We start from the raw sequence: 26,732 nt of genomic DNA, 5'->3' as shown, positions 1-26,732 counted from the left end.
ATTTGGGACACGTCATCCTGACTGGCTAGGCACAGCTCTCATAGTCAGTTTTCAGGCACAAATATCTGTGGGGGTTTTTGAACTGAAAATTCAACTATAATTGTTGTGCATTAGTTTAGTGATTTAGCCCGAAGCCATTCGTGTGAGTGCATAGTACTCTGATGTCAATATCTCAGACAGATGAAATTAATTTGCTAAAACAGTTGCAGAAAGTGGACATACAAGTGACAGAATGAAAATGAAGTTAATACTTCTGAAGATTTTTCCCAATGCCAACCAAGCTCTATAGAACATAATCACTGCAGAGCATTACCTTCCAGGATAATGGGAGCCATCCAGTTGCTTGAAAATTAATTATCTAAATATATACACCCACCTGTTGAAGTGGTGCAAGAAACAAACAGGAGAAATAGAGCTTTTATTCGTTGAACATCCTAAGCATTCTGTACTATTTTGCAATGATTCTAGGAGCCAGTTAAATAAAATTACAGGATTATGTAAGGTGGACTAGAGAACTAGCTGCATCAGACTTAAATTATGTATCTAGTCATATCTATAGGGCTCATGGTTTAGACCTAAGTAATTACTTGAAATGTTCAGAACAGATGACATACCATCCAGATCTAGCAGACAGTCATATAAAAAATCTTGTGTAATATAATTTAAGTATCAGCATTTTGGCATACTGACTGATTTTCTGGGTAGAGGAGAGTGTTGAACTAGTGAGTGGCGTTACAGGAGAAGGAACCTCAGAACTCTCATCTTCTGCCAGCAGATAAGATGCTAATATTTCTTCCTGATATATTTTACAAAACAAAGGGACTACATCAAAAGGTCAGCTTTAAAAGGAGTGCATTTAGAATCCAATCCAAAGGCCAATAAGTTATTAACAGCAGTTCTGCATTCAGTGGTCACTGAGTAGGGCCTTGAGCTATTACCATCAATATAACATCCAGCAAAACACAAGAATTACAAGAGCAGGTAAAAATTCATTGCTACGTTATTGTTGCTGTATGGTTTTATTACAGAAAAAACACACAATCATAGAGACAATGAGGATGTGAGATAAAAATCCTGCACAGCGAGCATTCTGAACTGAAATACATTATAAATAGAACCCAAAGTTAATACACAAACCGTTAAAATAAGAAACAAGCTGTATCGCAACTGTAGAAAGAAGTGATTTGTTATATACAGCATATTTGATGTCTGTGAGCACAATACTTAACACAGTTCTGAAAACACGTAATTCATAGCACAATACATGATTGTGATCTAAGTTCTTCAACTTAATCTCCCTGAATAATATACATTTTTCACAGATTTGAGCCGAAAATGGTATTTCAAATTCCTTGCCACCTCATATTAGAAAGTGTTTTGAACAATACCTTAGTGAAGAAAATTTATTTCTTAGTATGAAATACCTGAGTTAAACTCATATTTTGTCAGCTGCACTGCTTATCCATTAGTCTGCTCTATTCTAAACCTTTCTGAATATTCACTATAATCTACTACATGCATTTATTTGTGAACATTTTCCTCTGTTTTTCAGCAAAGTGAACAATGAATGACATTTATAAAAAATGTGTTATAGAATACACCTTTACATACATAAGCTCTTTTAATTATTGAACTACAGAGAGATGCAGTTCGTTTGCATTATGCCCATCTGTGGAAGGAAACAATCAGCAAATGCATTCAGCATAAATAAAACTTGTTTATATAATTTTAAAGTTCTCAGACTGTTCCTGGAAAATTCAGTGATCATGTTCTCTAGAAATCTCAGGGTCTCCTGGCAGTGCTAATTGGAAACAAGACACCGTTATCGGTCAGTAGCATTCATTACTTTCAAGCAACATCAAGTGTAATTTACTTAAGAACATGTACCTACCTGAAAGCAGGATTTTATAAATACATTTTATGAAGAAGATAAGATTAACGTGTTACAAACTTCTCAGATTTTACTCCTAAATTTTCAAAGCATTGCACTATAACTGCAGACTTCTGAAAAATAGAGGTCTTCATGTGCCATGACTTAGACCTTAGTAACCTTCTACATGTACCATTTATGGAAGAATCAATATACATGTGACTATGAATCTTACAAGTAGTTTAACTATGTCTATATCTCAAATGGCTTGCAATCTGAGAAGCTCTGATGTCATTTTTCGCTATCTATATGAAGCTTTTGCAACAAAGATGTATGGTTCTGTCCTCATTCCTATTCTCTGGGCAAGAAGATTAATAATATATATACTGTCAATCTTCATAACCATAACCTACTTATGCTTATCTTTAACTTAACTTTTGTTTTTGGTTAGTGCTTTTGAACATGTTACTTTTAAAGATTCGGGATCAAAGTTTCCATAAACTTGTGATGTCTTCTTTTCATGCAGATAAAGCCAGATCAGTTCCATAAAAAAGAACACAAAAGATGTTCATTGTTTGAGAGATAAGGGCCCCCTGAAGTGCCTTCCAATCTGAATTATTTGGTGCTCCTATGATACGAGAAAGGCTCAAATACAGAGGTCCTGTATCTAAACAGCAACCTTAAAAGCTGTCCTGGTTTAACCAGGATAGGGTTAAGTTTCCTCAGCAGTGGGGGGGGAGCTCTAGCCGGGTTATTCAGATACCATGCGGATGTCACATCCTGGCGCGTCACATTTCCTGGAGCGGGAGCGCGGTGCGCGTAGTTTTGTACATCTACTACTCTCACTGCTGTATTAGTAGCTATTTTGCTCTGTTCATTGCTATCACTATTACTGTTATTGCTATTGTTGTTGTTGGTTGTGTTGCTATTGCACTGTTGTATTAAACCTTTCCTTATTTCAGTCTTGGGGCTTTGTATTTCACTCCCTTTGTGGGGGAGGGGCAGCGGCCGCGTGGTCTCAGACCCCGGCAGGGGCTAAACCATTACAACTTTGGCGTTCCAACATGAGGCTGGAGAAGACTGAAATAAGGACAAAAGGAGAAGGTGTGTTAGAGCAATCTGTTAGGTGTAATTTTTTTTCTGTTTTTATTTGTATTTGTTTAATAAGAAACGTTTGCAATGCTGACCAATTTGCTTGCGTGGTGGGGCTGGATTAATCCTTATATCCCCTGTGTGTTTCCAGTGCTGGTGTTTGTTCTCGGTGGAAAATGTATCAAGGGTCTTGTTCTGATCTACTGGTTACTGTCTGCTTATAATGGGCTCGTTTCGCTGCTTGTGGGGGTGAACCGATACATGTTTGCTGCCTGGTCTTTTGTTTTGGGTCTCACCCCCTCTGTGGGTGAGCCAGGGGAAGAGATTCTCTCGGTTTTTGAGAGTTTCAGCTATCCCTGGAGCACCCAGACCAGTGTGCTTGCGGCACTGTGCTTTCTAAATGTCTGCCAGATCTTGTTTTGGGCCATGCGGTACTTCTCCAACAATAGCACCACCCGGAAACCTGCCCTGAGGGCAGATGGTTATAAATGGCAAGGTGTGTGGGAGAAGATGGGCAAGTACCTGAGTGAGTGGTCACCCCCAACGTTCTGGGATTTTACTGCCGAACAAGTGCAGAGTCCTGCTAAACTGGTGGAGCGTTTGGAAAAGGTGTGCTGCCAATCTGACAAACCAAGGCAGAGATGCAATATATAGGTGGGCTCGAGATCGAGGGGTGGACCTCGCCATTGACACCATCGCAGAGATCATCCATGGATGTGAGACATGTGCTGCAATCAAACAAGCCAAACGGGTGAAGCCCCAGCGGAATGAAGATCGATGGATGAAATATAAATATGGAGAGGCCTGGCAGATTGACTACATCACACTGCCACAGACCCGCCGAGGCAAGCGCCACATGCTCACAATGGTGGAAGCAACCACTGGGTGGCTCGAAACTTATCCAGTGTCCCACGCCACCACCCAAAATACCATCCTGGGCCTTGAAGAGCGAGTTCTGTGGCAACACGGCACCCCAGAGAGGATTGAGTCGGACAACGGGACTCATTTCCGAAATAACCTCATAGATGCCTGGGCAGAAGAACACGACATCGAGTGGGTCTACCACATCCCCTACCACACACCAGCCTCCGGGAAGATCGAGCGCTACAATGGACTGTTAAAAACTACATTGAGAGCAATGGGGGCTGGAACCTTCAAACACTGAGACACACATCTGACAAAGGCCACTTGGTTAGTGAACACAAGAGGATCTGCCAATTGAGCTGGCCCGGCTCAGTCAAAACTTCCACGTGTTGTGGACGGGGATAGAGTCCCTGTGGTGCGCATGAGGGACCTGCTGGGAAAAATGGTCTGGGTTAGTCCTGCACCGGGCAAAGGCAAACCCATCCACGGGATTGTTTTTGCTCAAGGACCTGGGTGCACCTGGTGGGTGATGCAGAAGGATGGAGAGGTCCGATGCGTACCACAAGGGGACTTGATTGTGGGTGAAAACACACTGTGAGTTATACTGTGCTTTTGTTAATTTTTCTTTGTTATTGCTAATTGCTAAATGGCAGCTGGATGTGACGCACATGGTATAGAATAAAGGGGTGGATTATGTCCTGGTTTAACCAGGATAGGGTTAAGTTTCCCCAGCAGTGGGGGGGGAGCTCTAGCCGGGTTATTCAGATACCATGCAGATGTCACATCCTGGCACGTCACATTTCCTGGCGCGGGAGCGCGGTGCGCGTGGTTTTGTACATCTACTCCTCTCACTGCTGTATTAGTAGCTATTTTGCTCTGTTCATTGCTATCACTATTACTGTTATTGTTATTGTTGTTGTTGGTTGTGTTGCTATTGCACTGTTGTATTAAACCTTTCCTTATTTCAGTCTTGGGGCTTTGTATTTCACTCCCTTTGTGGGGGAGGGGTAGCGGCCGCGTGGTCTCAGACCCCGGCAGGGGCTAAACCATTACAAAAGCCAACATAAGCTTCTGATCTCTCATAACTGGAAGTTTTTCAAACTGACATTAGCTAAGCAGAAATGATTTCCAGTTTGACTGTGTCAACACCCATGGGAAACCACACAGCTTGCTATCCAAAAGGCTGGAGAGGATGGTGCTTTAAGGTGGTTTGAGCAGAGAACCGCAAATAAGAGTTAAGATTGAAGCCACAAAACCCTGACTCTTGTGTCAACAAGCCACATAGGGGAAGGGTGATGTTCACCACTCAGAGATCAATGGCGTTAGGTACAGGAAATCACAACATTAATGAATAGGCTGCATTAGCCTTTGACCAATCTCTTCCTGCACCTGTGGGAAGCTGCTGGCAAGAGATCCCGGGTTAGCAACATTACCATCTGGTTTCCTGGCTGCTCTTACAGCTTCTGTAATGTAAAGCAGCAGAACATTACAAGAACTGAAGATCTTGAGTACTTCTTGTTCCTTCATGTTTTTGGGGTACTTTTGTTCTTCCTTTTTCTCTTTTTGTTCTTTGCTTTTACTTGTTGAGAGATGCATCTAACTTTTTATTCTCTAATTATGGAGCACAAAATGTGGTTGAAGACATACAATGAGCCCACTACAGCCAAAGCTGAAAGTACAAGAAGGGGTTAATCTGCTTTGAACACTGCTAACACTTGAATCCTTATAGGTGAAGTGTGTTTTGTAGTCTATCCTGAAAGATCCTAGAGAAACTGAAAGCCTTTGATTAAGACCTGTTGAGCTAGATTTAGATTTTAATTCTTTTTTTTTTTCTTTTCTGTAAAGACATTATTATAACTTATGTTTCTTTCTTAATGGTTGTACTTTTTAACTGGGAGAATATATTCTAGAATTTTTTATAGGAATCTTTTATTAGGAAATGTTTGAGAAAGAGCTAGTCAATTTAGAAAAGAGGCTTTGGATCAACCTTGGAGTTACAACTCAGTCTCAGGCTTCTTTTGTGAAATACCTGAATTGGTCCAAACTAGGATTCATCTGAAGCCAGTGAGATTCCACAGTTCAGGCGCATAATCAAACAGGTGAAAAACTTCCATGTTAGCCTTTGAAGAAGTAAAAATAACTTGAGAGACCTCCCTCTTTGTGTTGTAGCAATCAACAATGTGAGAGTGAACCAATATTGTGTTTTAGGATTTGCACTCTTTGAAGAGGGATTCCCAGCCTTTGTCAGCTTGCAGTCAGCATCTATACTTTAGACAAATAAATGAAGCTTTAGCACTCCTTATAGATATATCCCAGTCTGGGTTAGCTTTAGACAACAGATTCTTGAGTCAAACTAACACCCAGGATAATTCACAAGGATCCCTAGAGGTGGGATTCAATATTTAGACAATTCTCATTCTTTTTCACTTCCTCAAATGGATCCTTTGAGGTCTTGGTCTTCTATCTACTGTTATCTCCCTCTGTATCATTCCTGTTGAGTAATTGGCAGAGTTTACAACTTTTATCAATAATTGATACAATCAAATACTCAGCTCCTATGCTAACAGGATCCTGTCTAACGCTGCTGCAGTCATTTTATGTAAGACTGCCTTTGTAAGGCTTCTCCCTCCTACACAAGGGAGGGGAGCCAGCAGGATTTAACACATAGTTGGCCAAGAAAGAAAAGCTATTTACACAAGCAATATGCTTCTGTTTGGAAGAAGGTTGAGCAAGATTTGCATTCACAGGAATTGCAATATATGCAATTGTTACAAAATAATATTTCATAATATTTCATACTGGAAATGTGTGAATAAAGAAATAATCCTCCTAGGAATCTGAAACTTACTGGAACATCTCTATTTAACAGAGATCTATAGGAAAGATGAGAATTCTTCTGAATAAAGGAACTCCTTGTAGGATTCATCCTTAAATCACAAATATAGTCCTTTACTGAATAGATCTTTAGAGTTAATGGAATAATATGGTGAACATTTTAGTGGATAAAGTCTCTCTATTTCTGAAAGCTCAAGTTTGATTGTATCCAATATTTTTAACAGAGAATAATGTCTCCGCTACAATACTCTCTGCATTTATTTAGTACCTTACAGCATGGCTGAAGTTAAACTAGATCTCATCTATCTCCAGCATTTTCCTATGTTTGCTTTCATGCTACTGCAAATCTGAATTTAAAAATAAAATAAATAATGAAGCCAGTAGAGTTATAAAAGTGTAGGAGTGGAGAGCCATCATAATTGCAAGATGACTTTGGGTTCTGAAATTTCTGCAAAATCTGAAGTAAAACACAATCCGCCATTAATTTGCTACAGCCACAGATACATGGGGATTTCTGTTAAAATATTCTCCATTCTGCTGTACTTTTCTCAGAGACACAGAATTATGACTGTTTCAGAATATAATATGAAATGTCTGCAGACACAGTATTTACGACAGGAATGATGCACAATTTTAGGAATCCTACCTGGTTTTAGAGGGAAAACTTTTTTCTATTTCAGAGTAATGAAATTTGATTTCATTTTGCTTGTTGAATCAAATAAATGAGAAGTGGCATTTGAAAACAGTTTCTGATGATGAATGCTATAAGTGGATTGCTGTGAAGATATATAAAATGTCATATTCCAGGCTTCCTGGCTTGATTGATTTCAACAGGTTGGAAATAAAATAGAGGGAAATCTTTATTTATGAACAGGTGGATATAAGCACAAAGCCAAAATGAAATATGACAAAGTATAAATACAATGCATACTGGTTAAAAAGTGAGAGTGCACAGTAGAGAAAATAATAATGAATATCCCATTTTACAAAGAAGCAGTGTAACCACTCTACCTAGTGCAGCTTGGATTATGTTTATGTGTCTTTATATTTTACTATATAGTAATATTTTGATAGTGAGAGAGAAGTGAGTAAATTTCTGATCATATCACCAAAAGATTTAACCATGTGATGATCTACTAAATAAATTAATGATTATTCATTTATAAACTTAGTTTAAAATTAAATTAAAAAAACATTTTAAACTAAGGACAAAAATGTTTCATTTAACTATAGATAGTTCTCTCCACAATTAGTCTGCAGGAACGTTTTACAAAGCACGTAGTCAAAAACAGTGGGACTGACTGATTAAATAAATGTATCTATCTGATCATTGCTTTAAGCATTTACTAGTCTCATTCTACATTCAAGGAAGATCACTGACCTCTCTCAGCGTCTTCCTTCTGAATGCATCAGAACATATGAATCTGAGAAATTCCTTTTACTAAAGCTCCTCAGCAAGACACTAGGAAAGACTATGATTGTGCGTTTCTCAATGGCAACTCTTTGTCTTAAGACTCTTCAGAAATATTTGTTCCCTAGTTCTTTGGTATTCAATTAAACAGCCGAAGATCTTACTTCTACCCTGAGTATTTCTGCCATCTTTTACTTGGAAATCCCTCCACAGCCTTATAGCTGGGGATTCAGTTGGAGGCAGGGTAGATATTTGGACACCTCATGGAACACTGAACAAGTGGTAGGTACAAGTGGTAGGTACAAACACACTAGAGACATTGGTAAGAGAAAGGAACTTACTAGAAGTCTGCCAGGCTTCTCTGCCCACCCTAAATGTCTATCAGCTGGTAAGTAAACTGATAGCTGTCATGTGAAGATTGAATCCAGAAATAGGGATCAGAACTTATCTGCTGTACAACAGCCATTTGTTACTGGCAATGGTTTTCTCAAGTAACAGTTCTAATTAGATTTTGAGAAGTCTTCAATCAAGTTCTCCTTCAAATTTTAACAAAAAAGCTTCTGCACAAAATGGAATATAAGAATAATTTCTGTCATTCCGGTAGAACCTTTTCAGGAATTTTGACTCAAAGATCTTTGAAGAATGCATAAACTTTTCAGTTGTACAACTCTAGCACAGTAACGTGCTGATCAGCTACTGGGACTTCTAGACTTTACAGTGATGCTAAGGAATGAATGTGCTTACATCACTTACAAGGACAAAGGTGGCTTCTAAACTGGGTGGTTTCAAGACAGCTATCATATCAGTAAAAGTTATGAACAATCTGAATGCTGCTGCTATCTGTCCCTTAGATCCACAGCAGAAGGTTTTTAGCAGTCATTCTTGCAGATTCGTGGCAGACTTATTTTATTCTTCTCATGACTACAGATGTCAGTGAGAAGACTGACAAAACAGGTTTTGTGTTGTAACTTGCACTAACTATTGTATGTACCCTGGCACTGTTATAAGAAGTCTATGTCAATACTTGAAACCAAAACGAGCATCTAAGATAATTTATGTTTTACATGAGTTAGCCATTAATTTCCTTTGTATTGGCAAATAAAATTAATATAACTCTTCAGTCTCTTGATACATTTGTATCTCAGACTTTTTTCCCCTAATGAATTTTGCCCCTTTTCAGCATAAGTAAGGAAACAGTCTAAACCAGAAGGTTCATCCAGTGCTGCATTGTATTGTATTATGAGATGTATTATAGTCTTCAGTTTGTTTACATTTGTGTATCTAGATGAAAATGCTACCTGTGAAAAATTAAGATCTGATATCTTTATTATGAGATCATCCTTAAGGAATGGACTAGAATTATATACTATAATTTAATGTAACATGAAAAACATATGAAAGTCAGTAGCCTACTCTATTAAAAAGACATTTATTTTTTTAGTGCTTGAAACATCAGATTTGCTTTAATTGTTCCTAAAAGGATTTCTATCGGTTATAAACATCCCACAAATCAAAACAGAGTTTGAAATGGGATTATTTTCTTTTTACTTGTAATAAAACAGCTTCCTTAGTCCAGTTAGATTATCCCATGCTGTTATCTTGAAGTAAACCTAGTCATGCATGAATAAAAAGGGGAAAAGGTAACAGAAAATACAGCTAGAAGGGACTTTAAGATGTCACTTAGATCATTTCATCTACCTATAAGCACACAAAATTATTTACATGATTCTTTACTGAAATTTGTCTAATGTAGTTTTAAAATCTATGGTGATAGAGATTACTAAGCACTCTTAGTCCTGTATTACTATTCTTCACTCCCTTCTAATGCTAATACTAAATTTCTGTTACTGGAACATAGGGACATAATTCTTTGCTGAATCCAAAAAGGAGCTTGGAGAGAAGAATAGTCCATTGGGTAGGGTTCATCAAAGAACACGTATGCCCAGCAGAACTATGTACTGCTGTCTTTACTAGTGTACTAGTCTGAAAGTGTTACTTTACTTGCAACACTGTTTGTGAAGAACTCATCTTTGGAAACATGTGCATACAAAGTCTTGATATGTGGAGGTCGAGCAAGGGTAACCAGGATGAACTGGAGCTCAGGTAAGCATACACTGTTGATGTAAATAGTTACTGGATATTCAACTGGATAAAATATTCTTTGCTTTACTTCCTAAATAATTTTGCAGCATGTCTCTGCACTGAAGTGCTTGTACTGTAAGCCACATAAGTGACATGGGCTGAACTCTGGTCCATGTTACACTCCTGCATATCAGATCAGAAATAAGTAAGTGATCCCTAAACCTCCTGTGCTAGCAGCCCACACTGCAGAAGAAGGAACTGTAAACACAAGCCGTACAGTAGATAGCATGAACTTGTCAACAGAAACAAGAATAACCAGGGAAACAGTTTCTTTTCAAAGTCAGTAACTTCATATATTCAGTCTCAATGCTTGAATATGCTCTTGAAATGTTCAGTGGGTCTGAGTCATTATAAGAATGTGAATCAGAATTGAAGAGCTTATTACAAGTTGAATTGATAGGTATTGCTATGAATATATAGTCACTGGGATACTACTACATTGATATGGTCATAGCAACTATCTGCCATAGCGGGAAAGTGGACATACATAGGCAACATATATGACCCGAAGCTTGTTTTTGTCATTATATTTTTGTTACTAGCATTGAGAAATAGGAGCCCAATGGGACTTTGTATATGACAGCACAGCTAAAGGTATTAACAACAGATAATGATATCTTTTGAATTAAATATAATTCAGCCAGATGAAAGCTATGCCTGTGTCATGGTTTAATGCCAACTAGCAACTAAGCACCACGCAGCTACTCACTCACTTCCTTCCCTCTCCCCCCAGTTGGATGGGGAGGAGAATTGGAAAGAAAAAAAGTAAAACTCATGGGTTGACATAAGAACAGTTTCATAATAGAAATGAAATAAAATTAAATAATAATAATAAAAAATAATAATAGTAGTAGTAATTAAAAGGAAGGTAACAAAAAGAGAGAGAAATAAACCCCAAGAAAGACAAGTGATGCACAATGCAATTGCTCACCCCTTGCTGACTGATGCTCAGCCAGTCCCTGAGCAGCCATCGGCATCTCCTGGCCAGCTCCCCCAGTTTATATACTGAGCATGACATTCTATGGTATGGATTATCCCTTTGGTTAGTTTGGGTCAGCTGTCCTGGCCATGCTCCCTCCCAGCTTCTTGTGAACCTCCTTACCAGCAGAGCATGGGAAACCAAAAAATCCTTGACAGGATAAGTGCTACTTAGCAACCATGAAAACATCAGTCTGTTATCAACATTATTCTCATACTAAATCCAAAATACAGCACTGTACCAGCTACTAGGAAGAAAGTTAACTCTATCCCAGCCAAAACCAGGACAGCCAGTCAACTCGAATTTCTCTGATACTGCACCTTTCCTTTCTCTCTTCAGTCCTCTAATTTCATTTTGGCAGTTACATAACACAGTGTGTGTAAGCCTTCAGATCATGTAAAACCTTAGAATTTATTTCAGATGAATTAATGTCATCTTTCTTTATGTTACGATTTAGAGTCTGTACTATCATTAATTTCTTAGAGAGGAAGTTCAGACATGATATGGTCTGTAATATGCATTTCTTTATCAGAAACAAAAATTTGGTTGTTTGCTTAGCAGATGCAGGATGAGTGTGCAGTGTGCGTTTGACAAACTAAAAAGAAGTCATTGCCCCAAAATGGGACATACCAGCATGGAATATGTGTCCAGAGGACTGTTACTTATAGCATTACATAAACTATTTGCAAGATTAAGAATAAATATTTTGCCAAGAATTGCTTCAAGGCCCTAAATTTGGGTTACTGTCATTAGCGAGGCTGGGTCCAGGCATGCAGAAGAAATGCTGTTTACCTATGTCATCTTGCAGTTACAGCATAGATGAAGATATGCCATGAGAAGGCCTATGTCACCGTGGGATGGCATCTGTAACAGTAATGTTTTGCACTATTTTCATCTATCATTTATTACTGAATTATTTATTCTTCTTGTCAGTATGTTACAGGTTTTCTGATATTTTCAAGTCTATTTCTAGCCCAGGATGGGAGTCACAGACTATTCTTTCTTTAGTAAGCACCCACTCAGCAACTCACTTTGCAGCTGAACTTTGTTTTAACAAAAGCCAGACAGAACAAAAGCCAGAACAAGCCAACCAACCAGCCCTGGAAGTCATTGCCAATGTACCAACTACCTGTTCACAAAAACAAGAACTAACTGATGTGAGGGTTCGTGCCTGACACTGTGGAACAGGGAAATTATATGAAACCTAAATTTTAAGCTTCAGTGGACAATCATTTACTTCCTTTGCTTTTCCCTGTCAGGCACAATTGTTCACACTACATATGGTTGGATTGGTTCATCCTGCGATTGGCCAGTCAGTCCCAGATGTCCTTAGTATCTCTTTTGGCTGTGAGACATGGTACCTTTGAAATGAAACTGCTGGTGCTGACAAAGACACAAAGATCAGTGGAGGACTATATATGTGGTAGCAGAGCTGAAGATGGCTCTGCTGACCATCATGGTTCTGAGCTGATTCATCAGCAACAGATCCACTTCTGCAAAATTACTCTGTTGGTCTTGGCTGAGAAGTTTGGTCACACTTTGCGTGTGGTATAGTCTGATCCCCTACCAACCTCTGAGTAACCAAAGAGACAGATCTTGTAGATACTCTCACAAAACTTCTCATCTTTTTCTCCTGGTGATCTAGTGTTCTCAGCCCATGAATCCTGGGCAGTGGTGTTGGTTCAACAGACTTAAAAGTTCCTGCTAAGAAAATAAAAAAGTGTATTATACTTTGAAAGCTAATAGGATTTTCCAACATCTTCTGTGTTACAGCTGAGTTGGAATGGATACTTCTACCATTTTGGAGTTTTGTTTTATGGACTTTCTTGTTGCCCTGTAAAAATCATATTTATTTCTTTAAATCAATATCTGAATGGGAATGGGAAGAAAGAATGGTTGCCACCACATGTTCCAAAGTGGTTTGAAGGTAAGAAGCCATTGAGAATATCAGTGTGCTTGAACTGCTAAGAATCATCAAAAAGTGGAAAAGCAGCATAACTTTACAGGCCTGCACAGGAACGACATCTACCTTAGTAATGGAAATTGGGCAGCATCTGATAGAATGGCTCACAGGTGAGGGTTGAGTCTAGCTATACACCTGTACAGTGATAGTAATTTTGTTTAATGACAATCCTGTTAGACAACGAGAATATACTTATTACAAGTTTTTAAGTACCAAGTGTGAGGGGAGTGGAGAACTTAGATGGATACTAACTGGTTGCTGAGATGTGATGCTGCTGTTTCAGAACGTCAGGCTAATTCTTTCCCTTACCTCCCTTCTACACTTCACCATTGACACATGTGAACAGGCTATGGTGAGGAGCATGGATGGCAATGATATTCAGAAAGGGATTTTTACTTCTGAATAGCATGTCTAGGATTTACAGGTCTAACCAATATTGTCAGACTAGAGATTCAGGAGGTAAATCTAGCTGTCAGAAATGGGTCTGAGTCTTCTTTGCCCAAGTCCCAAGTGCCTAGGGAGTAGTGTACAAACTTAACAACTACTAAATATCTCTTGGTGTGTCTGGACAGACAGATATACTTATCACTGAAAGCCATCTTCACACTGTATGGAAGGGAGAGGAGGAGAGAGGAAAAAGAGGTCTGATGAAGAAATTCCAAGTGCGGTGCAACATTGCTCATGGGAAGTATGTCAGATCTGATGTCTGTCTCTGCCCACTGAAATGGTTGTTTCCTTGTTCTCTTTGACACTGGACAAAGATTTCATTCTATTTACCTTAAAAACTGTATTTTGACATTAGTATGAACAAATTTCTAAAATGACCAGGGTTTTTAAATGTCCTTGCTAAACCTGTAGTTTTTCATAGAATCTTGTAAATAATGGTTATAGACACCAGGTGGCTTTAGAAATACAGCTTCTGTTAGTGAAAGCAAGACATACCTCATGCAATATAGACTGTATTTGTCATAGTCCATAATTCTCTCCTTCCTAAAATAAGTCTCCCCAAACATAATATGGTACAGGTGGCTTACCACAGTGAGGGTCCTGCTGTTCTCTTCAAGTTGCTTATTGTGTCCTTTTCAAAGTGCTCTTGAAGTGCCTCTTAGCTCATTTAGTGATGCAGACTTACTGTTGGTTTCATTTCAGTCGGATCCTGAGACTCTGTCATGATCTCTTCTGCAAGTGACACCCCCCCCCCCCCTATTTTCAGCCTAAAAATCAGACTGCTGTCATGAGGACAGAGCCCTCTGTCTGGAAGGGTGGGTGTGGTAGAGTTCATTAGAGAAAGATCTATACAAAATGTGTTTCTGGGCCTGCAACACTGTCCCTGACTTTTAGTACAAATCTTCAGATAATTGTGCACAGAAGTACAGCATTTATCTCTACTTGCATCTGGATGATCTTGGGGCTTGGTATTTGTAGTGGTCCTTCTACTAAATCATAATCCTGTGTTGTAGCACAGTGGTATATGTTGATAGCGTGCTCATTTTCTCTGCTGTTGGCAAAGCCCAATTTACAGAAAAGTCTAACTCAGACCTCTTGGGCAATGAAGCACTAAGGGCCCTGAGAAGGAATATGTATGGGCAGAAAGTCTCTGGTGAGAAAATAGGGAGTAGTGATAAGGTCTGGAAGACAAAGGTATAGGTAACAAGGGTAGTGGTGGCAGACCGCCCAAACACTATCTTCACTCTGTGCATTGGCTGAGTAGGGGAACAAGGCATGACTTAACTATGTGCTCTGCTCTAAAGCACACTGAATTCAGCTTGCATTCAGCCCATCCATCCCATCCTGTCTGTCCACACCCCAACACATTCTTCTATTTGAAGCAACGAAGGCTTGATCAACATGTATGGTGAGAAAGACAGTCAGACAAGAGTTTGTATCTTCTCTAAGAATTTCCATATTGATTCCTTAAGAAGCCATAAAAAGCAAGTGGAAACTCTGCCCTTAATGTGAACAGAAATCTCTCTGCATTAAGCCACTAACTGCAATTTTTTCTTGTCTCTTGCTTTAGAATTTCAGTCAATCCCTGCAGAGAGCAGTAATGATACTTTTTTCACAGAGCACAGACATTGTCTACAAGTTTTTGTTATTCTTTTTGCTGTAAATTGCACAATGGATGAGATGGATAAGTACTTTGAAGCAGTACTACTCATCTTCTTTGTTAGGTGTGTGCATGATATGACTTGCTCATATGATTGGAGTACACTAATAACCAAGATCTGAGACTGGGAGAAAACTCTTTGAAATATACATCTAACCAAATATTTTGGTCATGCTATTTCATTGTATTGTATTATTTTGCTTCAGTAGAGAGAAATTTTTGTGAAGCTAAATGGCCAATAAGGTACAGAAATCCAAATTGCATAGCTAATGGTCTCTTTAAATCTTCAAAATGAGAAGTGTGTTGTTCTGAAAGTGCTCTCTTTGAAATCAGTAGACTACTTGTGGCATTCAGTGCCACTCAACATGGGTAAATATGACTGCATGTCCTGCCATATATTACAGAAGGAAATGTTTTAGTTGCAGATTTTGAACAGATTAGGTATCCTGGAGGTAGCTCATGTTAGTAGAAAACATATCTGATGACTAAACAGCTGTTTAATTGACAAAATTACATGACTATAGGTTTTCTTTCTTGAGTCAAATTATCGCTGCCAGTTCTAGATTGATACACTCCTCACAAACTTGATATGTTTGTCATTTAGTTACCTGGGACATCAACTTGCAAAGAAATTACAGGGTAATTCAGATGATACAAAGCAATGTCATAGCAGAGAGATTTCCAACTAATTATTATTTTTACACCATAGGCAATATCTCCTGTGACAATTCACTATTGTAGCAAAAGATGGGCTGAATCTTTTTAAAAAAGTTGGAGTACATTTGACAAGAATATCTACCTACACAATGACGTGATGGGTGCAGATAGTAATGTATAATTACTTGAACTGTTGTTAAAGTATAATTGATGGGGTTCACATTTAGGTGTGACAAATCCTTTTAAATATACTTCACTGGTTATAACAGTGCTTACAAAGTATTTTTTACGACCTCAGGTGTCGCTCACTACAGCAGTTCTGGAGCTGAATGTAATTCTGACAGGCACTTTCATCAGCAAAGCATTCAACAAAAAAGACGGTTAAATAAAAAGCAAGTTGAAGGTCCTCTGGTCTTTGGAGTGCAGAACTCTGTATGTTTATATCTCTTTCTTGCCCAGTAAGAGTCACACTAACTCAGTTAAAATCTGTGTCTTGTTAAAATTTCATTTGCCTTTCCACAATCTTAGATGTATACTTAGCAAATCATAAGAGCATTTTCTGAATAATTGGCTGAAGCACCCTTCTATCCTTCAGTTTAACTGTGAAAAAGATGTCATTCCATACTTAATAAACATGAACCAACTGTCAAATTAATATATGAGTGCTTGTGGTGTATACAAAAAGTGATTATTTTTGTTGCTTCATTTTAGTGACACAAATCATAAAAGATGTGAATGTAATTTTCCTTTTTTTGCACACAGTAAGGAGATAAAATAAATTTCCAAATTTGGTTGCTTTTATCAATTCTGAGAGTTGATAACAAAGTAGTTTGCTGAAAACAGACAGTTTCAGCCTTACTTCAGGCATGCAATTCCCTTCTGTAGTTTAGCTGGTGGATGCCGACCAGTGGCAGGTATTTACCACCATATATTTTTTTTTTTTATTTCCTTCTCGTTTTGCCGAAAACATTGTAAAAGCCATAAATATGAGATGCCCTTGACAACTTTGTACTAGTAAAGGAAAAAAAATTGCACAAACAAGTTCAGAATGACATCAGATAGGAAAATGATGTAATCACTTGCTTTTTAAAAAATAATACACTTTACACAGTTTTAAAAGTATAGCTGCTTGCATTTTTGCTTAATATTAATAATTCTGTATATAAACTCTGCCATTATTAGTTTTTGACAGCTTTTGTAACTACTGTGAGATTTTGTAGAATTTAATGTGGAAAATAAACCAGGAAATTTACATGAAAAGCTAAGAGAAAAAAAGCATTCTTTGAAAATTAATGTAAAATTACAAATGCTTACCTTTGTGTTTGGGTGGCATAACTGTTATCATATGCCTCATAGCTTGGATCATCATAGTCACCCCCATATCCATCATCGTATCCCTAAGGGAAAAATAGAACACCACAGCTTAGAAGAGTGATAAATCAAAGCATATTATCAAGCTGTCACAGTAACTTGCATCAGCATATATGTGTCTTGTTTGCCCAGTGTTATGTAAAGCACTCAGCCTACTGATGAGGACTGTGAATCATGAAGAACAACCTGTACATTGCAAGGGTAAAGAAATCAGTTACTCATTTAAGAACTCAGTTTATTAATTGATAAACTGTGGTATAGTCCAAACTACAGTGCTTTGGTGGGATCTATGTAGAATACAGATGAATGATAATGAAAACAATAATTTCCTAGCAATTTGTTATAGAAATGGTTCCATAAATAGCTATAGGTGAAATGAACATATGGCAGGAAAATTGTATTGACTGTACAACATTATTAAGAATGTTATTGTGATAAGATCATACTATTCAGTCTATTTAAGAAAAAGCCACCAAACAACCTGTGAGAAACAATATTTGGGCATGTTTGTAAAGGAAGTAATGGGTTATGATTTTTATAAATAACTTACAGTAAGCACCTTTTCCTTCACTGAACATCCCACTCTTTTTAAAAGCATGCTTTTCTGTGACAAGTTAATGAACACTTTAATACAGGTTCCTCCCATCTAACCTGAGGGTTCTAATTCTAACTGAAGGGCTCAGACAACTGCTCCGTCTGCCTAAGCTAGAGAGACACAAGTTAACTTTAGAAGGTGGTTCAGTTTGTCTAATGACTGAATTGTCTGCTGAGGGAGCCATGGGCAATTACGATCCATTGTAGTTGCCTCTGAACCAAAGAGTGCTCAGGAACCAGATAATAAATAAATAAAGAGATTATACAGGAGATAACTTTTGATATGTTCTTTTCATATGACAGGATAACACAGTAGGCAAGAAATGCTGTATGGAAACTTTTTTTTTCTCTATAAATTTTGGGAGCCAATATTTTTAGTTAAATAGAAACTGAACATTTCGTAGTCACAAGAAAATTTGCCTGTTATGGGAAGTGCTAAAGGAACTAGGGACCTTAAAAATCTTTGACTTAATATCAATTACGGCAGAAGGCACCCCCCCACAAGCTATGCAAAGTTTCGTTAGGTTGGGGTAGACGGGACAGCATGAGGCAGTTCCAAAATAACAGCAGTCCCATAAACAATCACTCTGCTACACCATCATAACCATGCAAACTACAGTGTTAAGTTTGGTACTTCATTATTTCTGCTCGTTAAACTCCATAATGGTATTGAACTGGACTTCACTGGTACTCAACAATTTAAAGAAAACATTCAAAGGAGGAAACATTCAGTTATGTCTCCTTCGGTCAAGCATATTAAATTTGCCTGTCTTTCTGGTCTCCTGCCCAGCAGTGAGGGTGAGTGTGGATTCCAGGTGGGAAACTTCCCCCCTGGGGTGCTGCATGGGCTGAAGGAAGGACAGGACTTTGGATGGTGACTCCACTTCTCAGGCACCAGCATCAGCTTGCAGTGAGGGAAAGCTTTTCTGGACAGGAGGGAGACTCCCATTTTGAGACTGCAGAATGGCCTCCCCCAGAATCTGAAGTCTACACACACCTTGTCATCTTCCATTTTAGGTGGAAGTGCACCAGTTTGACTTGCCTTCATTAGTATAAACTCATAGGGAAAAGTACAGTTAAGTACATATCCCTGCAGACTACAGTGATGTATTTAACATTATATAGCTAAATACACAATCTTGCTTCTGGGGACAGGATGAGAGAAACAATGAACCACAGGAGACAAATGCTAGTCACATCGATTAGTATGCTACTGGGCAGGATCCTGCTACTGTGAAGATGAGAGTGATCCAAGTTCCTATATAAAGATGAATAGCTGGAGGAAAGACATTTCAGCATGCTTACCCACCATATAAGAGAACAGGAAAAGCAACAATTACAAATTAGTTCTCTTAGTTTCTTGATGCCTGAGGTGGATCAACATTCAGCACCAGCAGGGCAGAGAATACTTGTTCCTATTTGACACTTCTGTGGGTTCATGTTACAGATTTTAACAGCCTCCCTAAAGGCTCAGAGCAGGTCAATACAGTGCAAATGGTTCAAGTGGAATGGTTGGAAAACAGAGACAGAGTTAAAAAGCACAATGTCTTTTTAATAAAGAACAAGTATTTTTGGATAATGTTCTCTTATTTGTGTCAATCTGTATGAGAACTATCTTCTAATCCTACAGGTGAACTATTTATCTAAGGTACATACTAGCATTTTTCCAAAGTTTAATATGGTGTATTGTACCCAGACACCCTTGTCCCAAAGAAGCCTTTAGGCATCTAGAATTGAGATCCAAAATAGCTCCTTTCACATCTTTAAAGTGCCTCAAACTCACTGTCATTTTTCTTCTCTTCAGCTCCCCAGCACCTAAAACTTTAATGTTTGAAAGTATTTCCTGCATGCACATTTTGAGAAATGAAACACCCAGCTCCCATGTAGACCCTGTAAAGACCCAGAAGCTATGAGTTTGAGGATGTTCAAATTCACATATTCTGCGCTATGTGTGTGATGAAGACGGTACTCCCAAGAACAGTTCTGTATAAATCCAGAGACCGGAACCCAGGACACCCTCTCCAAATGCAGTGCAATCTTTTACTTGGCAGTAGTCAGACACCTTCATGCACTCTCTAGGTCTATTGTCTCTATATTAAAAACAAACAAGCAAACCATATTAAACTGATAAACGTTCTGTATATGTATGCTGATAGGAACAGACCTGTCCTCTTAGAGAATCCAAGTTACTAGTGTTGTATCCTCACCTCACTGAAGGAGAAAGGATTGGTTACCCGTGCTGTCAGTGTTTTGAATATGACATTTTTTCTTCCATAATTTCTACAATTTTATTTATTTCACCAGAAATCTTCACATATATATGTATATCACTTAGAATTCTATTCTGCACGTAACGCCTTTTAATTGACGTCTGTGCTTTTCAATGAGATCTATCTCAGATAAAGCGACTTTGGGCCTGATCTGATCAATCTCTGCCACTGCAGAATCCATCTCCATGTTCATCAGAATATTAGAAAACTTGTATGAAATGTTGATAGGGTCAAGCCACCCAGTTTCAGTGAAGGGGAAGAAAGTGTTGCCCTAAATCTTCAGAGTTCTTTGAAGAGGTTAGTGAGGGTGCAGATAAACGGGGCCCAAGGGAAACAGGTTCCTTTGAACTCCAAAAAGTTACTGACGAGGTTTGATTCTCAAGGCTATCCAAGGGACTGGGGTTGGTTGCCTGGGAAAACTCTTTTCCTGTGTGAGGAGTCTTTTTGCCCATGGTAGCTGCCACCACCATTCAGAAGAAAAAGCTTATATTTAAGGATTATATTTATTATATTTAATTATTTTTAAATTTTATTTTACTTTCTATTTATTTTTATATTTATTTTTTAATATTATTTTTTTCATTATATATAATATTATTGTATTAAATGTTTATATTCAAGTATTTACCAGTCTTTCCCCACAACATGAACATAGGAAAAACTTTTAGAAGAATCTCAGAATAACACATGAAATTAACATTGGGAACACTCACTTCAGGAGCAAATACGTGCTACTCTACCACTAATAAAGAAAATTATAGTCAGGGGAAAAAGGAGTGCAGAAGAAAAAAGGGATATATTTGGAAAAAAAGGCTTATATTCTACTACTTGAGAAAAAAATAAGTATCAATTTGATAGAACACCCAAGATATCATTGAGAAAGATTTGTTTGATTTATTTAGATTTACTCAAATCCTATCCAAGTTTCAGATGCTTAAACAAATATTAGAAATACAAACAAAATAATAACTATCATCAGTAAGAAGGGTATCATAATCTAATGCAGTCTGATCTCTTTAAACATGAATTTCCTACTTAAAGTCCTATTTCAAACAATAACAGCCAAATGCACCAAGTTTAAATCACCTCTTAGCCTTAGAAAATAGGGTTTTCACAGCATGCTCTGAAAAATGGTAGGTTTCAGCTCTGGAAAACCAAGAAGGAAAATAATTCTAATAAAAACTGCCCTACTCACAATATTTTACGTATGTCCTGTTATATGATAAAGTATATTGTAAGGAAGTCAAAACTATTCAGTTTTTCATAGAAGATAGCCCAACTCTATCTAAAGTAGCAAAATGCAAAATAACTAGACTTTTTTTAAAAAAAAGCAAAACACAAACAACAGTAAGTCAAAGTGAGTTATGCAACTCTGTACTTTACTTGGCAAATATGTGAACAAGAAAAATGTCTGCAGCCAGAGAATGAGGGTAGCCCTTCTCATTAGCTGCACCCAGCAGTACATGAAAATTAGTACTGTACCTCAGAGAATGGGAGGGTATAAAAATCCACCTCTAATTGTAACTCTAAGTAAAACCAGTTGTTTCTCAGTAAAAGGGGCCTTTGCATGGTTTCCACCATTTTCTTCTCCTTGCTTCTGTAAAACTATAAAGGCTGTCTCACTCTCTTTTCTGTTGTGATTTGGCCACATTCATATTTTCTCACACGTCCATATCACCTTAGCTTAGAAGGCTAGAAGCCAGTTGTCTACCACTAACCTAGTGGTAGATTCCCATAAGAATCACAGGGTAGAAATAAAACATTTTGATACGGTCATTCATTCCACATACTTTTGACACCTATTGGAGGACAAGTTGAATTGCTCTCTAAATGAGAACTTTCTTTCCAATGACTATAAAGGGAGCCCGGGACAGATGTATTAGATTTAGATAACTAACCTTTAGGTATGTAAGTTAGTTAATTGTTTGAAGGAATTTATTGCTCAGAGAAAGCTGAGCTTGTAAAAATCAGTGCTGCTAAACTTAATCTTGAAGGAATCTGAGACCCAGAATGCAATCAGAATGCTGTGAATGATCCATGGGGATGGGTGGGCATGTACAAATAGCATCTCAAACAGGTGGCACCCTCATCAGAGATCTCAGGTTAAACAGCCTGGCATGCAACTGACTATACACCCAGAACTCAGGAAATGCTAGCAACTATGGGACATCTTAAATCCAACTTCTTTTACTGTATATGAAACACTAGAGAGGAAATACAGAAATACACCTGGTAAGCATTCTCCTTACAGATGAATGAATGACTCATGCCCTTGGCTAGTCATATAGCCTGTGTGGCTTAACGAATCTTAAATTTTTTCTTGCAAAGAGCATTTAAGGTAATTAAATCATGCCACAAAGAAATGGCAATTTTAACCAAAGTTAAAAGAGATCACAGCTATTATACTTGGACCTGTATACTGTCACCTCCTTCTCTGCTTGTTCCTTTTAAAAAAGCAGCAGATAGTGCCAACATTGTGTGTTCACAACGATTTGTGGCGCTGAGCTGGCTGAGCCTCTCTAGAGTGCTGTAAGGGGGAGGACTTGCCTTCCATCACAGTCATACTCATGAGTTTGGTGATTAGTGCCGAAGTCATTCTAAGATGGGGGCAGCTCTGAGTAGATGTAGAACAACACATATCAATATATTAGTTTTATGTAATTTAGACAAATGACAACTTCTTTCTACTGACTACAAAGAGGAGTAAAAACTGTAATGGCTTTAGATTTGAATTATTCAGTTTGAAAACCTGCACTTAGAGCAAATGAATCTCACTGAAGTACCTGGGAAGTTAGTGTGTGCTGAGCAAGGATTCCCAGAATCGTAATTTATGAATAGAAACTGAAATTCTGACTAAATCATTCCATAAATACGTATGCCTGCTATCATAGCTGGCCTTGGATTCTTCAGCTATACCTCCAGGGTCAGAAGAAAGAGAAACTACATATTACCAGTTTGATGAGGATGATCTATATCCCCTGCACTAGTGAGACCTACCCAGTGTTTTGAAGATGAACTCAAAGACAACTGACATTATATCCATCAAAATGATAAATAGTAGTAATATTGATAAAAATAATGCTGGAATTAAACTGCAAATACTAATCAGTTGAAAAATCAGAGCTCTATGTTATGGATTTCAGAAATGCAATATATGAACTAGAGTCTACAGTGCTGAGACAACCCAGAGTAGATGTGCTTGCCAGAGGCAGTGAAGTAATCTCAACACATTTGACCTCTTAATGAAATCAGTCTTATTCTTCACATACCAGCAATAGGAAACACCTTTATAACTGAATGGTAAAAAATATAGAAGTGAACATTTTTCACATACTCAGGGAAATATAATTGAAATTTCAGTATAATCAGTCACAGAGATTTTGCAAATTCAAAGCAGAGAACATAAATGAGCTATTCATGTCCTCATATTTCAGTGGTTTAAATAAACCTCATGTTGAACAACTAAGGTAATAAGGATGAGTCAAACTAAACAAGTTTACTACCCAGAAGTCCTAAAATTGATTGTACACAAGATAAAGATAGGGCAGGGACCACTGAAGCAAATAGCTGTGCAGTGGCAAAGTAGTCACAGTAAAACAGAAACTCAGATACTTCAAGAAATTGATATGTACTCTCCTAAATGTAGGTTTCTTCATTTTTTCCCCCTATTTTTTTCTGTAATTTTTCAACTAAATGCAAAATGAATGAATAACATCTAAAATACATTTTGGTGTACTGAAAAAGAAAATCAGAATGGAATGAAAATGTAAAAGAAAATCTAATAGAAATTAGACTTTTCTTATTCCTTCCATATTTGCAAGTCTGTAGCCTACAGCATAATTTGCTGCCACAATTATTACATTACAACATTCATCTAACATCTTTATTTCTTCAAATCCTTCTGTTAGCTCTCCTATGCTCATGAAGTCACATTAAAACTTCTAATATATGTGTCAAAGCTCTGTATAATCAGCTGCTGTTTACATCCATTTGTTGTACTTTCCCTGTCCCCTAACCATCAGTACTGAAACCATTTCCTCTCCCATTTCACTTCTGTGTTTTTTTCTCATATTGCGTCTCCTTATGGAATAGCATCCTAACCTCAGTGTCACTCCTTTACTCAGTTCCCATTGCACAGGAATGTCTCACAGAAACATCTCTTTCTTCCAATATTAATATTATTTTAGTAAATATTATTTTAGTAAAATATTCCAATGTATCTTATTTGTGTATCTGCAATGAATTGCATTTTTGCACTTGTCTATGATTCTGAGATCCCTGAAGAAAGCTTTTTTTAATTGTTACTTTTACTTGTCATGATTTAACTCCAGCCAGCAACTAAGCACCACACAGCCTCTCACTCATCCCCCACCAGTGGGATGGGGGAGACAATTGGCAGAGTTAAAATGAGAAAACTTGTGGTTTGAGATAAGAACAGTTTAATAGTTAAAATAAAATAAAATAAAATAATAATAAATTGTAACAAAAAGAGAGAGAAATAAAACCCAAGAAAAACAAGTAATGCAAATGAAAAACAATTGCTCACAACCAACTGACTGATTCCCAGCCTGTTCCTGAGCAGTGTCTCCCTGGTCAGCTTTCCCCTCAGTTTATATGCTGAGCATGACATCATACAGTATGGAATATCCCTTTGGCCAGTTTGGCCCAGCTGTCCTGCCTGTGTCCCCTCCCAGCTTCTTTTCCTCTGTCCCCCCCTACCTCCTCTCTGGCAGAGCAGCATGAGAAGCTGAAAAGTCCTTGACTTAGTGTAAGCACTGCTCAGCAACAACATCAGTCTGTTATCAACATTATTCTTATACAAAATCCAAAACACAGCACTGTACCAGCTACTAGAAAGAAAATGAACTCCATCCCAGCTGAAACCAGGACATTACTGATGACTTGTACTGCTTTACATAGTACTTGAGTGATAATATATTACAGTAGCAAGTTGCACTGGAGACAATATATCACAGAAGTGGCATTTAAATGAAAGATTTATTTTCCCTGTGAACTGAAATGAATAGAGTAGAAAGCAGCCTTCGACTGCTAAGGGCGGATGGGCTGTAATACACCCACTATTGGTTTTAATCTCTTTATCATATCTAGTATTTCTCTTTCCAAAATTTCAAGCAAAGCAGATGGTTAACTTCTTGTGCATCCCGATGCTCCCCCAGCTGTATAATCAATAGATGGAGCTGACATAAAATCTGTCCATGGAGCAGTAAGGCTTCTTGTATCATAGATACAGAAATCATTACAAGTATCTACTGAAGACTGACGGCTCTTCTGTCTGAGTTTAGCAACTTATTGATGGTTTAAAGCATTTCACAATGGTTTGGCTTGCTAGACACAATGCCTTAAAAGTAAACCATGTCAAACTTAAATAAGCTTTATAATAATCCAGGAAATGAAATTTCCAGGTCTTGGATGGTTGGGAATTCCAAGGAATTGTCCTTTTTATTTTCAAACCCTTGAAAACTAGACCACAGGATTGTACATCTTGGAGCCTGTAAATGTGCAAGCAAATGTTGAGGTACTAGCAAAGAGCAGAAATGTTTTGATACGTGCTTTACAGGACCTTGAATTGCATTTAATTTTAAATCAAATTTCACTCTGATGTATTATTAATGCTGAAAGTAGGCAGATTAAATACAACTTGGCCAAATGCAAGATAATGTGCTCTAGTAGATACATCCTCAAATTCTACAAACTGCTCATGTCTCTGAATTTACACAATTCCCTCAGGAAAAGACTTGTAGGAGTCATCATGATTAACAGCTAAGAGATCTGTCAAATTTTACTGCAGCATTAAAACAAAAAGCTTCACAAAAATAGGCTTGTATTTTCTATGTCAAGAAAAGAAAATACGTAGGTTAATTTTATGTGCAATCCCATTGTTTTGAATACATTTTAATTCTCTATTTAAATATATTTAATCAGTAAGGATACCATGAATTAGTAATACATAACAATAACAAAACTTCATAGTGGAATTAGAGAAAAAATTGTTTAAAGTGCTCAAAACACGGGGCAAATAAAGATGTATTTATTTATTAGGCCTGAAGCAGGTCTGCATAAGAGCTCAGGAATTCTTAATGTTGGAATCTTTATATCCTAATCTTTGCCAGACACCCCACACCTTTTACATAAATTACATCTCTTGCTGAATCAAATTCCAATTGTCCTAGATTGTTACAAAGATAGTGTATCACACATTTCCTAGAATCTAATTTTGTAGAAATATATTTCTGAACATAAATTTGGACAATGAATATTAAATTATCTTGTTTATATAATTTATGCATTTTGCATAATTTTTGATTCTTTACATAAACATTTTATCGCTTATATTTATTTTTCTTACCTTACAAAAGACCATACATCAGTATTTAGAAGACATAATAATGGTAATCCTTATTTGGCAGTGTTTTAAGGTTAGTATTTCACCAGTTCTATGATAGCTTTGATTTAATTTTTGAAGTTGCAACCTGAATAGTGCATCTCATCAATTTATATATTTGAATTGATCAAACTTTTTTTTTCATTCAATCTTAAATTTTGAAGGTTGACATAA

At 37.5% G+C, this 26,732-nt stretch overlaps 1 protein-coding gene across 5 annotated transcripts in view; it reads right to left on the bottom strand.

The window, feature by feature from the left end:
- Positions 1–26,732, bottom strand: part of KHDRBS2 (KH RNA binding domain containing, signal transduction associated 2) — a 439,781-nt gene that overhangs the window by 53,515 nt on the left and 359,534 nt on the right. For all 5 annotated transcript variants that reach the window (XR_012622653.1, XR_012622655.1, XR_012622654.1 and 2 more), the window contains exon 7: positions 17,235–17,317. Coding sequence is in view for 2 of the 5 variants with exons in the window: in XM_074819841.1 (XP_074675942.1) it covers positions 17,235–17,317 (83 nt within the window). In the remaining 3 variants the exon portion in view is untranslated. The remainder of the gene's footprint in view (positions 1–17,234; positions 17,318–26,732) is intronic.

This window comes from Strix aluco, chromosome 3, assembly GCF_031877795.1.
Source record: "Strix aluco isolate bStrAlu1 chromosome 3, bStrAlu1.hap1, whole genome shotgun sequence".
In the NCBI taxonomy this organism is placed as follows: Eukaryota; Metazoa; Chordata; class Aves; order Strigiformes; family Strigidae; genus Strix; species Strix aluco.
The sequence above is the reverse complement of the archived record's forward strand: the minus strand, read 5'-3'. Positions and strand labels throughout refer to the sequence as shown.